The 13303-nt window shown below is 41.8% G+C and overlaps 1 protein-coding gene across 2 annotated transcripts; it reads right to left on the minus strand.

The window, feature by feature from the left end:
• Nucleotides 1-415: 415 nt before the first annotated feature.
• On the minus strand, nt 416-9901 carry LOC124698069 (zinc finger CCCH domain-containing protein 13-like). 2 transcript variants are annotated; one of them, XM_047230595.1, is made up of 10 exons: nt 9691-9901; nt 7934-8062; nt 7768-7801; nt 6865-7003; nt 6721-6777; nt 6102-6199; nt 5911-5982; nt 5583-5791; nt 1976-2169; nt 416-1000 (listed from the first exon to the last, which is right to left on the minus strand). In XM_047230595.1, the coding sequence occupies exons 1-10, from the start codon at nt 9863-9865 to the stop codon at nt 962-964; spliced, it is 1146 nt and encodes a 381-aa protein (XP_047086551.1). In that variant the 5' UTR covers nt 9866-9901; the 3' UTR covers nt 416-961. The 2 variants fall into 2 exon arrangements, with proteins under 2 accessions (XP_047086551.1, XP_047086559.1); XM_047230603.1 differs by lacking the exon at nt 9691-9901 and adding an exon at nt 8302-9679.
• Nucleotides 9902-13303: the final 3402 nt, after the last annotated feature.

Genomic DNA, 13303 nt, shown 5'->3' on the forward strand with positions numbered 1-13303 from the left:
GAGCAAGAATACCTTCTCTAACATCGAAAACTGGTGTCATGGCTTTTTTCCATCCATGATGCCACAAGGGTGATTCTTTCCATGAGGTGAACGTCTTGCTAGAAATCATACAATTCAAAGAGCTTTCATAGGATTTATTTTTTCAAATGGATCAAATTCCTACAAAACTCATGCAAATTTTCAATACACGAAAAAGCCCTTGTTGCATGTTTCCTTCGCCATGCCACCTCTGCCAGACCACCACTGCAGCGTCATCCTCCTGATCTTTTCCTTAAGCGCATCACCCACGAAACCTAACAGCAGCAATACTAAGGATCATGCAGTGTTCTGGCCATACAATCGCTAACTATGATCAAGAAGTTCATAAAAAAAGGTATAGACAACACGTGGCAACCACAAAAGGTATCGATTATGCAATAGTATGATTTAGAGTGCAATCACATGGTAAAAATGTTAAGCCCAATTGTTATGTTCCTAATTTACCAATAAAGTAGGATTCAGATTCTGATGGCCTACTATACAAGTTCAGTAATAAAGAGGCCTAAATGTGTAACCCGCAAACTCGGGGAACAAACTGGCAGACATCCCAAATTTAGTGACATATGGTGCAACTTCACCTACATAGGCACAAACAAGCCTTTAAATAGCAGGCAGCAGTGTAACACGAGGGCTGTCAAAACCTCAACCGATACTAGGAAGGCCTGTCATACACAAGCTCATGTAGTAACTTCAAGAGCTCTGCGATATTAAGACAAAAACTTCACATGAGCACAATCTGTTTCGCAATACTCCACGTCTTCACATAAGTTACTGCTGCAGAAGTTACCAGGGTGCTGAACTTCTACTGCCCGATGTATAAAGAACTGGAGACGATATAACAAGCCCTGGTTTCAAAAGCACCATGTTTTCCTCCATTTCAAGTTACACTTTGCTGTTGAAATCTGTCAACCACCACGGGAATCTACACGTCGACGTGATCCTCCTCCCCATTGCCATTGTACTGCAAGCAAAAACAAAGGGGAAAGAAATGTCAGCACAGCAATCAAGATATTGCAGACAACACAGTACTATGGGGAAGTAGCAAAACCCTTGTGATGCATTCACATATACACATACCAAATTTGGAGAGGGAATGTTGACAGAAAAAGAAAATTTACTAACAAAACTTTGACATTTGGGAATAACTGTAAATACATTCAGCTCATGTGAACTCCTTTGATATTAGAAAAACTTGAATGGCAAAGGACGCAAATGATACAAATAATGATCATAAACTGCAAGAAACAGCTGGCAACAAGAGGGGAGAATATTGCAAAAAAAAAAACCTTGCATATTATCAGGAGCTAAATTATAGCAAAATGCAAGTGCATAGGATTTCAGAGGACATGCCGAACTTAGGCTGATGGGAAAACAGATCAAGATTATAAGACTAACTGCTATAGTACACCAGCCATTGGAAACTAAGGGGTCACTTATATAGATAATAAAGCGTGTTATTGCTTGGAAAATGAACGTGTCATCTTGTAAGCCTTTTGATATCATTGGTGGCGGTGTCATATACAAAATTTTAGTCCAACCCACTGTACCGAAATAGACATCTATTTGTGCACATTAATGTGATCCATCCTGAAAAATTCAATAAGATAATCTACATCGTGAACTAGATCAGTGGCAAGTTATTAGCTCAGACCCTATGTCGATATGCAGATGGTTAACTATAAGCCTAACTAAATGAAATACATCTTGATGAGCTATCAACTAGGCCTGAAGACAAATGGAAACAATAGCTCATTTCATAATCAAGAGTGGCCACTGGAATGAACAAAATTGCAGTAAATGAGAAACAAAGTGCATAAACATAATAGTATAATAAGATAATGGGGCATCAAATGATTATTTCAGCCTAACTTAAACTCATATATGATTAAGAAACAATATGCTGCAAACATTATCTGCTGCGGAAAATGTATCTCACCCTGTCTGTAAAATCATTGTGAGAAGAAATGACATTTCTTTCGTCATTATTGTCACCTTCCCCCAATTTCTTCATAGATAATGATTTTGGTGTATCAGTTCCATTGCTGTTTTTGAAAGACTCTAGAGCATCTTCTGGTATATATTTCCCTGACATATGGATCATATCATCACCATTAACTCTCCTTTTCTTCCCTGAAAAGGTAAACACCACTTAGACATGAAAAACAACATTTACCCCCAGGAAATGCATACATATTCAAGGCAACATATTTTGAAGTACAAATAGGTTCAATATCTAATAAAAATCAATCGAGAATGCCATTTAATTTGACTAACTTGTGGGAACATAAGGAGCTTCAACCATGAACAATGTCATTACAAACTCACAAGACGTGAATCTATACCTAATAATAAAGGAGCTAAGGTTTCCTTGGTTTGGTCCGTTTTGGTTCAACATATTACGCCTTCGTCCGACCGTCTTTACGTCTTCGTCGTAGCACGGCAAAGCTATCCTGACTTCGGAATTTCGGATGCAATCGCGTGCACGTTACGAACTCTACTTGCGCTGCTTTTATCCAATATATACATGAACTACCCTACAATAAAGATTACGATAGGAGTTCCCCGTTCAGCTCTGCTCGTTTGGCAAATTGAAGGCATCCACTGAAACCACAGATCGATTGCAGCTCGACATCGCAGCCAACGGCAACGTCTACCTCCTCTGGCCAGTGGAACAGGACCGCGCGCTGCGTTCAAGAATCCCGACCCCCGAGCCCCAGGCTCTCTCCTACTGTGACAGGAGCTACAACCCCCCGCCTCTGGGTCGTCCTTCTGCTCGTGCTGACCATGTGCGGCGGGGTGGCCGCCGCCATGGGAGGGAAGGGCCGACGGAGCTTGGCGACGGCCTGACGTCGAGCTTGGCCACGGGAGAAGGTGTGTGGCGGCGCATGCGAGACATAGGTGTAGCAGGTCGGAGCAGAGGATGCCACAGTCCATGGAGGTCGAGGTCGACGAGCGGCGTTGGGTGCGACCGACTAGAACGAAGAGAAGAAGGGAGGTCGACGAGCAACGTTGGCCGGGACCGGCTGGAACGATGAGAGGAAGGGCCCCAGCTCCGGGTGGTGCACACGTGGGAGGACTCGTTGGGTATAGCCAGCACCACAAGAAAGGAAAGCGGCACTATGAGCCCAACCTTGAAAGGAATCAGTGCGGCGAGCCGTTTGCCGTGGGAAGCATCCGACCAGTCCGGCGAGCTCGGCGTCATCCTGCCAACACGCCTATGCGTGCAACGAGCAGAGGAAGGAGTGCCGGAGTGGGTTCAAACTTGAAAGCTCTGGGGAGGCGCTGCCTGCGCGCGGCACGGCCCGCTTTGGGGGTGCGAGGATGGACAGGGCAGGCAGGTAAACACATGTGCGTCGAGGTGTGTTGCATCAAGAAACGAGGCATGGTGGTTTCAACCGTGGAATCAACAAACACCCGCACCGCTGATTGGTTTGTAGAAGATATGCATGGTTGCCTAAGTAACCTCTGTATGTTGTATGTGCCATCATCTAATTGAACGCAATGGATTGGGGGTTCTGCTCACAGCCATGGATTAAAGGAACCTCTGCCTCCCACGATCCTGCACGACCGCTCTGTTCCGACTCCGATACAAACACTGATGCAGCCCATGGGTGCACGTATATGAAGAGGACTCGAGCTTCGTCAAGATGGAAATCGAATCGAAACTTAGCTCAATTGGCATCCAATATCGTCGCCCCGCCCGTGCTAAAAGTAGGCCTTGAGTCCCATCTCAATTGGCATGCAATCTCGCCGTGTGCTTCCTGTGCTCGACATTGCCGCTTGTCTCGCTTGCCGATTTCGCCGGAACCGTCTAAAGCATCTAATCTCGTCGTCACACCTGTGCTAATACATTGGCCGCCGTCTCCCCTGCCGATTTAGCCTAAACTTCGTTCGCACATGCTCCACCAAAGGTACACATACACTAACCAGTATTATGTTATTCAAGAGAAGCTTTGTTTAATTAAGTATGATAGATAAATAGGATGAAAGATATTCTCTTTCTTTACCGATGTATGTCATCGTGGTTCGCCTGCTACAAAAGAATATAAGGAGAAGGCTGGTTGGATGTAAAAATGACTAATTGAGAAAATAAAATAAGTCAACGCGTTGTTTCTTCATTACCTTTTTTATGCATTCGTTTCTCCACATGTTTCAATATAAAGTAGAAAAAGTAGAAGTTGTGTTGGATTCATCTTAATTGATATTAACATGTTTCATACTTACATTATACAAACTCTTATGCAGGCAAGGCATTTGGATCGCAATATCAAATCATGGATGCTAAAGAAGAGAGAAGGAAAAGAGATAGAGAGCGGTATGCGCGGATGACGAATGAAGAAAAGCAGGAAAAACTAAAAAAACGTTGTGAAGCCTATCATCAAAAGAAAACAAAAGAGCCAGATCAAAGAACAAAAAGATGCACTGAAGAAGAAAAGGAGAAAATGCTAGAAAAGCGTCGCGAAGCCTATCAACAAAATAAAACAAAAGAGCCAGAGAAAAGGATAAAAAGATGTGCACAAGATAGACAGAGATATGCAAATATGCACCCGGACAAAAATAAAGCTAGAATAGAACAAGTCACAGCTAATCGTGAATTGAAGCGCATCACACCATGCAAAGAATCAATTGCTATGATGAACCCGGCATATATCCCAACAGAACAAGAAGTTTTGCTAGAAAAACAGCGCGAAGCTTATCATCAAAAGAAAATAAAAGAGTAGGAGCAAAGAAGAAAAACATGTGCAGAAGATAGGCAAAGATATACAAATATGCTCTTAGGAAAAAACAAAACTAGAATAGAACAAGTCACATCATCTAACTCAGAATTGAAGCGGACCTTACCATGGGAAGAATCATTTGCGATGGTGAACTCGACATATATCACAAGTGAACGGGAAGTTGGTACGTCTACAATAAATGTGAGACGAAAAAAATCTGTACTAGCGTGTGAAACACAAACGTTGCTACATCGTCAAAATGAAGTATTCCTGACAAAGCAGAGGAATACAGTTTCAAAATTGTTAATATTTGATATCAATTGGAAGATCTAGAAAAATCGTTAGCATGCTTAGATTTTGTGATCACATGAAGATGGGAACAATCTGGGAAATTTCCGGAAGCACCTATGAAGTCGTTTTCTTTTGTAGATTGTCATGATTTATTCATCATTGCATTATTTCTCAATACAATATGTTCACATTGTTATCATTGACACGTTTCAATAATTGAGATTTGACATGCATATGTGTAGGAAAAAAGGACGAATAAAAAAACTTATCATTTTTCGCGGTATGACGACGCGACAAGAAATCGATTCTAATTTTTGGCCGACTTCTTGGTTCTTTTATGAAAAAACTAAATTTCATTATCGAAGATATCTATGGCCCGATAATTATTTAATAAAAATTAACCCGTAGCAACGCACGGGCAAATTTCCTATCATTCCTATACCAATAACGAGTTTGACAACTTAAGATAGGTAGACTAATGCTGTTATACCAAATTAAAAGTTGATGTCACAGAAATTTCCGTCGAGGTGTTACCTGATTTATCTTCTTCGCTCGCTGAAAGTGCAGTCGACCTTTTCCCAGCTGTTAAACCATGCTTCTGTCGCTGATCATATGGGCTCATTTCATAATCATAATATGGGTCATCATTACCAGCATTCACACTGTAACCTTGCTCTTTGGTACCAGACTTCAAGGAATCAGAAGCAAGTGAATCAGCCAATCTCTCGAAACGTCCTTGCGACCTGCAGACAACCAACGTATTGAACGCTATGAAAATCATGTGTCTAAAAAAAGTGCAATTATGTGGTGATCCAAACAAAATAGAAGTTAATAGTTCATAACTTCATATATAAAAACATGCCTTTTTAAATCCTCCTGTGCTTTCACGTAACGCCCATGTGCTTTGATGAGTTTCTTTATTTTGGAGGCCATCCTACACCAAAGAGCAGTACTATCAAGAACTACCTCGAGATCTTCTCTTGTACTGAAGAGCCCACATACTAAACTTTGGATTAAACAGAAGTATGCTCAGATATTGTAGAAATGAAGAACCTTTCGCAATCTTGTTTCTCTTTATTCAACTGCAATTCAAGATCATCTACTTTGGTAGAAAGTATGCCTGCTTCGTCCATCTTCTGGTCCAATATCATCTGTGGAACACAGAACTATTAAACTGTGCGATATGTAGATATAGAAAAACATCTACACCCCAAAGCACAAAATACTAGACGCAAAATATAAAGTGGCAATTCAGAGAAGTTTCAAAAAGGATTTTGCTGTCCACTTATGGTGGGCCAACTGGTCATGTCAATTCAAACAGAGAATGTCCCCATGCCAATATTTTACCAATTATGAACGATTACTCATCAATATTCTGCATCATAATCTAGAGAGAAAAACATTCACAGTACCTTCGGCATGATTGTACAATTATATTTAGTGGAGTGAACCTCGTGCAAACTTAAAAGTTCTAAAATTCTTCATTTTTAAAGTTGCCATAAGGCAGAAACACAATAATAAAATGTTGGAATTATCTATAATAATATATGCAGCTAAACTGCTAAACATAACTTAATAACTGATCTGTGTGTGCCGCTACATGCATATTTACAGCTCCATGACTGACAAGTGAATGCATGCATACCGAGAGCCCGAGATATTGATAACTGACCTGCACTTTAGATTTATCTTCATGTAATGCTTTCATATCCAGTGCAATTTGTTTCAGCTGCAGAGCATACATGATTATGAAAAAGGTCAAGGAATATGGAGACAGCTCCACCTATATGCTAGTTATGGATTGTAGAGTTCAAACCTGTGCTTCAATATCATCTTTCTCATTACCGCTGGAGTGTCTGTCATCTTTTTTTCTATCTTCATTATCAGAGGAGTTCAAACTGCCTGCTGAATCAGATTTTTCATCATCAACTTTCTTCTTATTATGCCTTCTCTCACTGAAAGATCCACATAATCACATGAAAATGTAAGTACAAAAACTACCAAATTGCAAGAATGACATGTGCTTCTATTACATGTTTAATATAAGATAGAACTTAGTCACAAGGTCATATACTATACTACCTCCGTTCCAATGAATAAGGCTTTTTTTGAAAAGTTAAACTGCGTAAACTTTCAAAAAGTTTTTAGAAAAATCATTAACATATACTCCGTCCGTCCTCAAATAAGTGGAGGTCTAGCCTCAAACTTTATCCATAAAAGAGTGCACTTCTACCTTCCCAATGCACTTTAAAATAGCTAAAATTACTTCTCTCTCATCGCACGGAAATCAAACCCAATAATTTTAGCACATGTTATCTTTATTTTCTACATGCTCTTAGCTTATTAGTGGTGAAAAAATTAAAGAGGAGAGAGATGTTGGTTTGCATCTTCCCAAAGCAATTTTCTCTCCACTTGCTAATGTCTTGAAAAACCCGCACGTCCACTTATTTGTGGTCATGAAATAAGTCACTAGATACATCATGAAATATAGTTTGGTCAAAGTTACTAAGCTTGACTTTCCAGAAAAAACATAAGCCTTATTCACTGAAACGGAGGGAGTAGACTGTATAACAATAAATGATAAAAATTAGGCACTACATACATAGGCACAATTTCTGTCAGTTACAAAGATTTTCTCAAAACATATCTAGGATAAAACGAGTGTACAACAATGACTGTATACTCGAGTGAAACACACATAGAGATCCTTCCAACATACCTCTTCCTGATGGGAGATCTTGAGTGGCTGGATCCTGCAAGATTTGAATAGGTACAGCTATGGATTAAATTCTAATTTCCTTTAAAAAAATACATCAAACTTCTTTCAGACAGAAAAAATATGGGAAGCCTGCGCGAGCACACACACAGACGAAAAGAGAGATTACCCCTGTCTCGAGAACTTGGCCTCTGGTCACAAAATAGATTGCCCCTGGTACCTCTGTCAGCGGAATACCTCCGATGGGGTGGGCTTCTTCTCTCAGGCCTTCCTCTAAATTCTCTATGATCAGGTCTCCCTACATGTTAGGAAAGTAGTAGCTTACATAATAATACAAAGGAGAGGAGCACTACACAACTACAAAACAGATTGATGGAACTACATAGAGACAAGGCAGCACACAAAACATTTAAGCTTATGACAACCTTTAGCCATATGGTTATCCAATTAGCATCAGCAATAATGTAAAGAAGCATTAAACAACAAAACTAGATAGAGCTAATGAGACAAGTCAACACACAAAACATTTAAGCTTACCAAAAACTTGAGCCATATGATTATTCAATTAGCAATAAGTAGCAGAGTCCAGGAAAACCTCATATTCCATAAAACAGAAGTGCCAATAAGACTAATGCAAGAGGGATACCAATATATGATTACACATTATGATGCACCACTTAAAACAGATCCAGCACTTTAGTCATCTGAAGTGACATTGATGATTACTCCAAATTTCAATATCATGAAGAAAGATCTTCCACAAGTGCAGTACCACCAAGGAAATCTAACTTCACTTGTCCAGATATTTCCATATTCATTTCAATTATTCTTGTTCAGTGATAACACTTGTACTGGCAGGCAAGGTTAAGGCTGAAGAAGAGAACTTGAAGCAGCATATTCAAAGAGCACTTAGTTGTGAAAGCTGAAAATATGGTTTTAGCACATTGAGCATATCATGCATCTGACTGAGAAGAGGAACCAACTGATAGCCCTGGATAAGATGTCTGATCGCTGGCTGAAATGGCAGGCAATGTAAATAGCATGACCCATCCTCTGGAAGTATTCAATTCTAACAAAGCTGCTCAGGAGAGGGCTAATTTGAACAGAATCAGCAGAATAATCAGCAGGGTTGCCGCGCTGTTCTGCAAGAAGCTCTGGCTTCAGTTCAAGAACTATATCAAAGGGATAGAAGATCGTATAATGATACAACAAGAAATGACAGTGTAATCTGTGATGTCTGCATATGGATAAAAAATAATTCAGTACCCAGTTCTCATAGTATAACTTGACAGTTCGTAATGCAGACTGCAGAGTTTCTTCAGCCACACTGCCACAGCAAGTAATCAGAAATAGGACAAGGATACCCATCTGTATAACCTCCAAGGGTGTTCTTGTCAGTTGGTAAAATGGTGTTATGCTCCCAATTATCTGCCCTCACTGCTAGCTACCACCACAGAAATTCCAGTGCTTTTTGTGGGAAGCATGCCGTTCATATGGCATCGATCTCTCTTGCTCCTTGCTGGGTAACCAGAACCTTACACTGCCGGCCATGTTCCCCACAAACGATGGCAATGATGAAAGCCAATAATCAGAAAAGACGTGAATCTCCTGATAAGAACACTCTTCCTCTGTTGGATCCTTGGTGCTATGCAGGATTGAAACCATCGACATAACCTAATTCGGCCTAGAGATTCTCAGAGCACCATCCTTGTGTACTAACAGCAGATCACTCCCACTTCCATGTACCACACGTACCTTCAACAGCATCAAACCTCGTACCCTCACACGCAGACGAAACCTTCGGTACAATTCGGACACAACACAGCCGCAGAGAAGACAATAAGCCGTCGCAAAATCCCTAACCTGCCGCAAACATAAAAGAAGCAGGGGAGGTGGGGGAAGGGGGGAGATGCTTATTGCGTATACCAGGTAAAGGGCGCGGCGGGAAGGAGGAACCGGGGGGCGGGCTGCGGAGCTCGCCGGGGCCGTGAGCGAAGCCGCAGGAGGGGCCACGGGGGCAGGATCCGCGCCTCCACAGCACGCACAGCTTCGTCTTGAAGGCGGGGCCGCGGCGCGGCGGAGGATCCGCCATTTCTCTCATCTCGCGAGCGCGGCGGCGGTGCGTGGACGGCGACGGCGAGGCGGGCGGCGCCGAGGGGGAATGGAGGAAGGAAGGAGACGAGGGCACGAGTGGCGGCGGCGGACGGATCGACGAACCTTAGAGCCCGGCCCGTCCTGTCTGCGAAACGGCGCGGGCCTGGCTAGGCCCAATGGGCCGGTGCAACATGCGTGCCATTTCTCTGCCCGCGCCAAACTGAAGAAACTCTCGAAAAAGTAACTGAAGAAACTGAACACATAAAAAACCAAAGAAACTCAACATCCATAAAAAAATTCAATAAAAAACTGTGTTAATATCGTGCAGATATCAATTACACTTAGAATCTGCAACGATATCATACTTTGCTAGTAATGTACTAATATGGATGCACACCGCTAACAAAAAAGAAGAAGAAACTAAAAAAGAATCCCACTATAGTGTCCAGTTCAATCACCCCAAGTGTAAGTTCTTCAAAAGTAACAAATCTAAAACATAAACAATATCGTTGCTCGATCAAAGATCTTAGATTTCATCGTGGAAACAGTCATCACTCTCAAACCCATGCCTTTAATAAGGCAATTGTCATGCACAACCAATTAAGATCAGAACTTAGATTTTCACTCAAAAAATAGGACATTGAACTTCTCCAATAATGATGCCCACACACTAGCATCCTGCTTCTATGAAACCCAAAACATCAAGCAAGTTCATCACCGACGCAAAGCCTCGAACCACCAGCACTAGTCCTTAAAACTCGGTTTCTATGCCATTCGTCGCCTCTCACTTCACCATCGAATCAAAATACATGTCCCATGATGGCAACAGAACCGCGCCGCTCCCAAACAGTAAAAAAGCGTCAGAACACATGATCAAATTCCATCAGATCCAGCAATCTCCAGGCATGAGTTGCCCAAGAAAGTTCGCCATGGAGCCATCAGAAACCGCCCAAGGGAGTTCGCCATGGAGCCTTCCGAAACTCGACACTCAAGGAGAACAAATATCTATACCACCATATAATGCACAAGTTTTAACCACTATGAGCCGTCGATTTGTTTCACATGGAAAATCTTAACCACTCATCAATTACCTAGCTACTTGATCAAACGGCTGATGTTCTTTGGATTCGCCATCTACCAATGCGCGCCAAAACGAGGCCACAGCCACGATCTTTCTAGAGCTTTCACGTCCAAACACAGCTGCCTCACGGTAAACTGATTGGAATTTTTTGCTATTTGGATTCTTCTGTGGCTGCTGTGGGAGTAAGACCTCAAGAGTATGGATATAGAAGATTTGACCATGGCGTAACTTTAAAAAATTGTGGCCATGCTATTGGACATGCATAAACTTAGAGGAAGGGGCACTTATTGTCCGTTGCATTGCATGCAAGAGATAAACTAAGGAAACACCTCACTGTAAACAAAATTGTTGTACATAGATCATTCCTACTCCAGCATGTGGCCCAGCTCTTCTTCGCCACCAGTTCGTGCCTAGGCGAGACTCTCCATGGCCGGAATTAGGCCGGATTCCAACGAGTCTATGGGCAGAAGATGTTGGCGCGAGCTGAAATGTCTGTCCCGCTAAAATGCAAGGAGTACAGTTCGCGTTCGGTTTAGCCACGAAGACTAAGTATGTAAAGGTAGGAGGAGGATTTTCTCCGTGCCCTATAAAAAAATTTGATGGATCACGCTTGTTTATGAGATCTGATCTGCGCTGATTTTGCGAAGGAAACTGAGAACTAGTGGTACTTTACAATTTTTATTTTTTCGATAAAGACTTTACAATTTTAATGTGTCTACGGGATCTGCTAGAGATGGTCTCAGCTCGTCAGTTCATTTCCTGCTGTTCAGTCGTGGTGATGTAGCTAGTGTACATGTGTGTGCTTGTCTGTAACCTGCCCACGCTTGGCATTTAGGACCAATGGGGTTATTTCTGTCACCCATTATTTCGTATATCAATGAATGCAGCTCTGCTTGTAAAAAAAAATGTTCAATTGGACCATAGATATTTTTTTCTCGAAATCAACTGGAACGTAGACGGTGGATCTAAGGATAATAGGAGGTTTCTGATCAAAAGTTCAGAAGGCAATTTTTGTCTCATATATAGGTAACTGAGTTTGACACAGAACCACTTCCGCAGAATATTATGACCACTAAATATCATGCAAAACAGAAGAGAGTACAATTGGCCTTGTTGGAAGGCTCTGTTAAAAGCTCATCATCTGTATTTTGTTGGTACGAAAGTCGTTGCAGCTGATGGATGTATTGCCCATTTTTTGTAGGACTCCTGGGTTTGGGATCACACATATATGCTTGTTCCCGTCAGTTTTATGATGATTGTAATGAGAAGAGCTTCCTCGTCAGTTCTGTAAGGCTTTGTAATTGACACTTCTATTAGAAGGTGTTAACCGGTCTTTGGCAGAACCCACTGTATAATATACACTTTGAGGTTATTATCTCGAGCTACAGGATCCTGACAGTTAGATACTTGTATAAACCATCTATCGCACAACACCCGTCTGATTGGTGGATGTGGATATATAATACATCTTCCGTCCACAAAAAGATGTCGGGGATTTGTCTAAATTTTGATGTATCTATACACTAAGGAGTGTCTTGATATATTTAAATCTAGAAAAACTTTCAATATCTTTTTATGGACAAAGGTGGTATCTTCCAACCTCCCCTCATGGCTCGCACCCAACTGAGACTTGAACCCGATACCATGTTAGATACATATGTTTTAATTCATGGAAAAAAAAATAGCGCGCTATTTGGACGCTATACCGTCGCTATAGCATATTTGGAAGATGAGCGCTACGCTATGCATAATTTGCTCGCTATGGCGCCAATCTCGCTATTAGCGGCGCTAAGCGCGCTATTTCTTGTAAAGTTATAGCGTTATAGCGCGTTAAAAAAGTTATGGAACTAGTGGCATCCCACGAGCCCCATATTCCAACCTAACTCAACTCAACCCCAGGTCGGTAACCAACTAGTCGTCACTTTTGAACCCCCACGCGCCGCGGAGGTGGCGGCTACAGAAGCAATGCCACTCTCCTCCAGCTCCGCCCGGCCACCTCTGCATGACATGTCCCGACAAGAATCAACAGGAGGATACACGCCTCGACCAGAGCTCGATCTAACGCCGGTCTTCGCTGTCAGGTCACCACCTCTTGCGCATCACACGACAGTTATATCTAGTTCCATCCTCGCATGTTCTCTTCCAACTTAGCCAGTACCAGAGGTACTTCAGTAGTGGTATCCATAGGCCGTAGATGCCATGGTTTAGCTCTATAGTTCTTATTTCAGTTCGGCTCTGTACTTCTTAGTTAAGTTCAGTTATATAGTTCTTGTCTTCTATGAGAGGAAGGAAAAAAGTGTTGATATAATCCAGTTAAGATTGTTTAATGTATTACTCTGGACAATTTTTTAGCTGATGAAATCC

This window comes from Lolium rigidum, chromosome 1 (assembly GCF_022539505.1).
Source record: "Lolium rigidum isolate FL_2022 chromosome 1, APGP_CSIRO_Lrig_0.1, whole genome shotgun sequence".
NCBI lineage: Eukaryota > Viridiplantae > Streptophyta > Magnoliopsida > Poales > Poaceae > Lolium > Lolium rigidum.

What these genes read in the sequence shown, in the direction of transcription:
- LOC124698069 (XM_047230595.1), bottom strand. Translation starts at nt 9,865, where the DNA reads ATGAGAGAAATGGCGGATCCTCCGCCGCGCCGCGGCCCCGCCTTCAAG. An exon ending in GCACAGGAGGATTTAAAAAG is followed by an intron (nt 5,792 to 5,910) that starts GCATGTTTTTAT and finishes GGTTGTCTGCAG; the next exon opens with GTCGCAAGGACGTTTCGAGA. An exon ending in GAGCGAAGAAGATAAATCAG is followed by an intron (nt 2,170 to 5,582) that starts GTAACACCTCGA and finishes TTACCTTTTCAG; the next exon opens with GGAAGAAAAGGAGAGTTAAT.